Raw genomic sequence first — 6,537 nt, forward strand, 5'->3', positions numbered from 1 at the left:
TCCAAGACACGGATAACACCTAAGACAATACAAACCACAGGACGTAGGGTATACGCTCTGGCGGCCTGAACCACAGGACGTAGGGCAATACAAATTTTGAACGATAAATTTGTAGATCTTGTTGAGGCCTACAACTTTTGTATAGAAATTTTTTTGATTTGAGACAATTTGAATTTTTCAAAAATCGCATGTTCAAATATTAATAAAAATTACAAAGATGACGCGCTTTGATGTTGCACGTCACCTATGTCATCACAAAGGTGACGGGCTTTGATATTGCCCGTCACCTTTTACTTATCAAAGTCCGTCACCTATACTAATTTTATAGGTGACGGACCATAAATGTAGCCTGTCACCTATAACAAAGGTGACGTGCTTTGATGTTGCACGTCCCCTATGTCATTACAAAGGTGACGGGCATCATTCTAGAGAGGACACCAAGAGGTAAAAGGTGGCGTACATCATCTTCGCGCGTCACCCAGATAACAAAGGTGACGTACAACAACATGTCACTTTTGTGCACGTCACTATAGGTCATTTTTTACATAGTGATTAATGCAAGTGCATACAAGGCCACGCAAGCCACTACCATGAATATCGGATTGCTTATCCGGCAAGTCCACCAGGGGTATGCCCGGTGGTAGATTTGTAGGTGAAGAGGGGATTCCGGAGCCAAGAACTAGATGGTTGTGAGTTGACGCTAGGGTTTAGACAGGTTCGGGCCGCTCGGGAGCGTAATACCCTACGTCCTGTGTTGTGTGTATTGAGCTTTACGATGAAAGGTGTAGATGGGATGAGATCTGCGTTCTATGGGTCCCCTCACGGCGCCTTTATAGGCCAGGTGCCGTGGGTTAGAAGTAAGAGAAGAGATCTACTCGGGTTGTTACATGGAATTAGGTCGGTTGAGATGCCTAGATATCCAAAATACACATCCGCGCCTTGATCCTGATCCTCGGAGGAACCTTCCGACGTCCAGCCGAGTGCCTGTTCGCCGGGTAGTCATGCAGAGTGGCCCTGGCCGAGTAGGTACCTAGTCGGGAGATAACTACTCGACTGTGAGGTACCCGGATGTACCTCCGTCAAGCCCCCGAGTGCTGAAGGGCTTGAGCTTGAATCTTGATGATTGACTTGCGCGAAGTTCTTCGGGACTCATAATGATGTCTGACTCCCTTCAGTCTTCAATGGGATGCGCCCCTGGGCGCACCCGTTGGGTGCAGCCCCCGAGACTCGGAAGGTTTTGAAGAAGCTTTTCGAGGGTCAATACAGAAGCCTTGTTTGCCCAAATTTCCGGGTTACATGAGCACCCAGCATATCACACTGTCTTGTTTTTTGTCCGACTGGACCCGTTCAACTCTGAAGTCATGGCGCCTAGCTCCCGAACAGGGTCACTAGCGGAGTCGCGGAGACACGCCGAGTGGTAACGGCGCCCAACCCCCTAGCAGGCTCGCTGACGGAGTCACAGAGACACGCCGAGTGGTAGCAGCACCCAGCCCCCGAGCAGGGTCGCTGGCGGAGTCACAGAGACACGCCGAGTGGTAGCGGCGCCCAGCCCCCAAGCAGGGTCGCTGGCGGAGTCGCGGAGACACGCCGAGTGGTAGCGGCGCCTAGCCCCCGAGCAGGGTCATTGGCGGAGTCGCGGAGACACGCCGAGTGGTAGCGGCACCCAGCCCCCGAGCCTGGTCGCTGGCGGAGTTGCGGAGACACGCCGATTGGTAGCGGCGCCCAGGTGATTTGTATTTTTACCGTTTGGTCTTTTACTGCAATAGGCAGAAAGGTACCATTGGGGTCCCACTTCTTGCTGAGTATGACTCAGGCTGTTTCCCGTGTGATATTCGGGGTGGCCGTTGCAGGCGTGACTTATCCTCTTTAAAAGGGGAAGGACCCAGCCCACGGCGGCCTCCCGTTCCCTGGCCTTCTCGCTTCTGCTCTCTTGCCGTTGCCTCTTCGCCTTCTCACCGCCAGTCGTCCTCCCCACGCCCCCACAGATCCGATCCACCAGCCGCCACTCGGAATGGCTGGCGAGTCGCCGAAATCTTCCTCCTCCGCGTCTGGAGGCGCCGCCGACGTGCCGCCGCCCTCGGAGGTGTGGGCGCCGAGCAACCTTCGGGAGGAGGACATACAAGATCTGGTGGAGCGCGGACTCATCCCTGAGAAGGAGATCTCGGGGTGGAAATGCTGCTTCGGGGAGGACCGGACGGAGACGGTCGTCTTCCGGTCCTTCTACGAGAAGGGCTTCCCGTTTCCCGTGGGGGCGTTCTTCCGCTGGCTCCTCTTCTTCTACGCGCTTGAGGTAACTCATCTCAAGCCGAACTCCATCACGCAGATCGCGATCTTCATTCATTTGTGCGAGGCATTCCTGGGAATTGCCCCACACTTCAACCTGTGGCGGGCCCTGTACCATCTGAGGGGGTACCCGTCCACCGCTCGCCGCGACGTGGTGGGCGGCGCCGCATTCTCGCTGCGCTAGGGCTGATCGTACCCAGCCCTGGAATTACACGACAGCAACAAGGGGTGGCACAAGGAGTGGTTCGTTGTGTCGAACCCGGTCCCTTGTCTGCCCGCCCGCACTGGCCGCGCGCCGGAGCCTCGCGCGTGCTGGGAAGAACAGCCGACCGAGGAGGTGATGGTCCAGGTGGACCTCCTTCTCAAAGAGATCGCCGGCCTGTCAGCCCAGGGGCTGACGGGCACCGTGGTGGCCCTGTCCTTCAGTAAGCGGCTGGTGCAGCCGATTCGGGACAGGGTACACCCCGGCTTTGAGTACTGGGGTCATCAGGACCCGACCCGGGGGCAGAACCGAAAGGTTCCCCGGGAAGAAGCCGCGAACCGGGTCGCCCGCATGATGTAAGGGCCGATCCGCGACCGCGGGTGCCCGAAGACACACTGCTTGAAGTGGCCGACTAGAGCCGTAAGTCTTCTTGTCTCTTCTGTGTTGTTTTGCTTTCTGTTCTGAATTGTTCTGTTTTTGCCTTGGAGTTGTTTCTACCCTGCTTCTTTGTATGCATGGCACCCGTTGGGTTGTAACCAACTCGGAATGCCTTTGTGAATGCAGGAAAAAGTTCTGGAGTTCTGGTCTCTCGCTCCCCTGCCAGAGGGGGATGCAGGGAAGGACACCGCCACCCTGGACGATCTGAAGAAGCCAGAGGCAGCAGATCTGGAGGTGTCGTTCGACTCGTCCATTGGGGACGGGCCGGATGTTGAAGTTGTAGGTGTCAGCGCCCCTCCGGCTGCGCCGAGGCGGAGGAGGCGTGCCGTCAGGAAGATCCCAGCCTCCAAGGCTGGCTTGATGAGTGCCCTGCCCAAGGGAGGCTCCGCCACCGCCTCGAGGTCGGGGAGTGAAGAGCTGGGGGCGGAGGACGCCCCCGAATTGTTAGGAGAAGGCACCGGCGCTGACGCCGGGCGCGCTGAAGGGGAAGCGGCGGCCGGGCTGGCACGCATTGGAGGGATCAGATCTCCTCCGCTCATGCCCCGACCGCAGCCACCCGCTTCACCGCTAAGGCTGTCTTTCACTGCTCGCCGGAGCGCAGGGTAAGTGAAGTTTGCTTGTGCAGTCTCTTTTTTTGTTTAGGATCGCCACTTGTATCTTGACACTGTGAAATTTTGGCTTCACAGGAAGAGGAAGGCAGAGGGGTCCGCTGATGAGACCCGACGGGTCGAGTCGGCTAGCTCCAATCTATAAGTGGAGAGTCCACCGCGGTCCCGCGCTCGCCGGGTGGCGACACCAGGCGAGGCAGAGGCGGAGGACACCGGGCGATCCGTGGCCTGAAAGGCCGCACCGATGGGGATGGCAGAGGTGCCACCTGCGCCGCCATTGCCTCTGCCGCAAGAGACCCCGAGCCGGGAGTTGTACCCTGCTCATCATGGCCTTGTTCTGCCCGGAGTCCTGGTGGTGGAGGAGCAGGAGGCCGAGGGTGACGAGTCGGCCAGGGTGGCGGAGGAGCTCCAGGCTGCCGCGCGCCGTGCAGCGGAATCGGCCGAGGTAGGATGGCATCCCTTGCCTATGTATTTGTTTGTGTCGTACTGAATTTTGAGTTGATTGCCCTGTTCTTGTTAGGCACTGGCCGGCCTGAGCCAGCAGGCCGCCAAGAGGATGTAGGGGGCGCCAGCCGCGGACGGCCGACTCGAGCAGCTTGAGACCCGGCTGGCCGAGTTGGAGGCGCAAAACCACCTGCTAGAGAAGCAGTGGGCGGAGATAGAGAAGGCTGTCGCGGACGAGAAGCGGGGAAAGAGGTGTTCCACGCTTTGTGCTGACTCATTTGTATTCAAGCTAATCGATACCCTCTCAGGGCTAGAAAAGGAGGTCCGCACCCTGAAGCGCGACCTGACGGCCTGTGAGAAGGCCAACACCGAGCTGCAGGAGGCCGCAGAGGCCAGAGAGGGTGCCACGGAGGGCAAGCTCCGCCTGGAGCGCCAGGCGCACGAAGGTATGGTTCTGGAACCACCCTGTTTCCTTTCGGATCCGACTCGCGGGCAGTTAAGATGAAATCTTGCAGACAGGCGCGGAGGCCCAGCTTGCGGCGGCGGTCACAACCCTTGGCGAGCTTACCGGCAAGGTGAGCGCCGTCCTCGCCGCCTTTGAGCCGGAAGGCACGGCCGCGGCGGAGGAGCTGGAGGTGCGGCTGGAGACGGCGCGCGGGCATCTCGGCGTCATCTCCAGGGTGGTCGCTGAGGACACGGCCCAGTACACCCTGGGACTCGTGAAGTCCCACTTCCCGGAGGCCGACTTGGAGCCGATTGGTGACGGGATGGCGTCGGAGACCTCGGACCTCGCCTGGGCCGACTACCTCGCCGACGCCCGGCCATTCGCGGAGCGCGTGGCGGCCAACCTGAACCTGTAATTGTAGGAGCCGAAGGAAAATGATCAGCGGGTGGCCAAAAGAAACAATATTTATTTTGTATGTAAATAAATTTGCATGTGTTTGTGTTGGATTCCGTAATCTGAGTTGCTGCTGAGTTGGCCGAGTAGTTAGGAACAGACGACCTTGCGATGTGCCTTTACTTGCCGGGTTGAGAGCTGATCATCAAGCGCGCGGGCGGTAGAAGGTGATGCAGGGTGGTTCCATTACGAATAGGGTTGTGCCCGCAACAACTGGTTACGTTGGGGGTGCCTGCGCTGCGCAGACTTGGACGAGTCGGACTGGCCGAGCCCCAACCCCCGAGTGTAAGAGACGAGTCGGGCTGACCGACACACAGCCCCCGAGCGTACTGGACGGGTCGGGAGAAACAAATACGAATAATTGAAGACTTTGAACTTTATTAATAACTGATGAGTAGAGTACATATCTCTTTTTTTTCTTCTATGGATAGAAGCGACGAAGGTGTTCGATGTTCCATGGATTGCCCACGTCAGTTCCGTCTTAGCGTTGCAGCCTGTAGGTTCCTGGGACAACTACACTGCTCACAATGAAGGGTCCCTCCCATGGGGGAGTTAACTTGCCTCCGGGGGTCTGGACCCGTCGGAGTACCAGGTCGCCGATGTTGAAGTCGCGCTGTTGGACGTTTTTATCATGACAACGGCGTAGCTGCTGCTCGTACATGGCGTGCTGGAGGGCTGCCGTCAGATGGTGCTCCTCGGCTGAGTCGAGGTCTATTCACCGAGTTGTTTCGGCCTTGCCTTCGTCGTAGTTCTGGGTGTGCGGAGCACCAAAGGCAATATTCGTCGGGAGGATAACCTCAGAACCGTAGACCATGAAGAAGGGGGAGTAGCCGGTGGCCCGGCTTCTCTGCGTGCTCAGCCCCCCATACTACTTTGGGTAGTTCCTGGATCCACTTGGAGCCATATTTTTCGATCGGGTCGAAAATCCTAGCTTTGAGCCCCTGGAGGATCAAGCCATTAGCACGTTCCACCTGGCCGTTGCACCTGGGGTGAGCCATGGAGGCATAGTACACATCGATGCATCTTTCCTGGCAGAAGTCCCAGAATTCTGATCCGGTGACGGAGGTGCCCAGGTCTGTGATGATCCGATTGGGCACTCCGAACCTGTGTGTTATCTCCTGGATGAACTCGGCTGCCTTGGCTGCTGACGTGGTAGAGACTGGCTTCACCTCGATCCACTTGGTGAAATTGTCGATGGCGACGAATATGTGGGTGTAGCTGCCTTGCACTGTTTTGAGGGGTCCCATCGAATCGAGTCCCCAGCATGCGAATGGCCAGGATGGAGGGATCGTCCGCAGAGCCTGAGCCGGGACGTGCTGTTGCTTTGAGAAGAACTGGCATCCTAGGCATCGTCTGACGATAGCTTGAGCGTCGGCCAGGGCCGTCAGCCAATAGAAGCCTAACCTGAAAGCTTGGCCCACCAGGGTGGAAGCTCCTGTGTGGTTTCCGCAAATTCCCGAGTGGATCTCGCTGAGGAGTCGGACTCCATCTGACTGGGAGATGCACTTGAAAAGGGTTCCTGAAGAGGCCGACTGCCTGAACAACTCGGTGCCGTGGGTTACAAGTATGGGAAGAGATCTACTCGGGTTGTTTCATGGAATTAGGTCGGTTGAGATCCCTAGATATCCGGAATACACATCCGCGCCTTGATCCTGATCCTTGGA

The 6,537-nt window shown here is 57.6% G+C and overlaps 1 protein-coding gene across 1 annotated transcript; it reads right to left on the reverse strand.

Moving 5' to 3' along the window:
- Positions 1–5,670: 5,670 nt before the first annotated feature.
- Positions 5,671–6,120, reverse strand: LOC120713275. The gene has a single exon (XM_039999266.1). The coding sequence runs from the start codon at positions 6,118–6,120 to the stop codon at positions 5,671–5,673; it is 450 nt and encodes a 149-aa protein (XP_039855200.1).
- Between the last annotated feature and the right edge of the window lie 417 nt (positions 6,121–6,537).

The sequence above is a fragment of the Panicum virgatum genome, chromosome 6K (genome assembly GCF_016808335.1).
Source record: "Panicum virgatum strain AP13 chromosome 6K, P.virgatum_v5, whole genome shotgun sequence".
NCBI lineage: Eukaryota > Viridiplantae > Streptophyta > Magnoliopsida > Poales > Poaceae > Panicum > Panicum virgatum.

Bases quoted from the DNA above. Each gene is read 5' to 3' on its own strand.
- LOC120713275 (XM_039999266.1), bottom strand. From the start codon at position 6,120: ATGGGACCCCTCAAAACAGTGCAAGGCAGCTACACCCACATATTCGTC.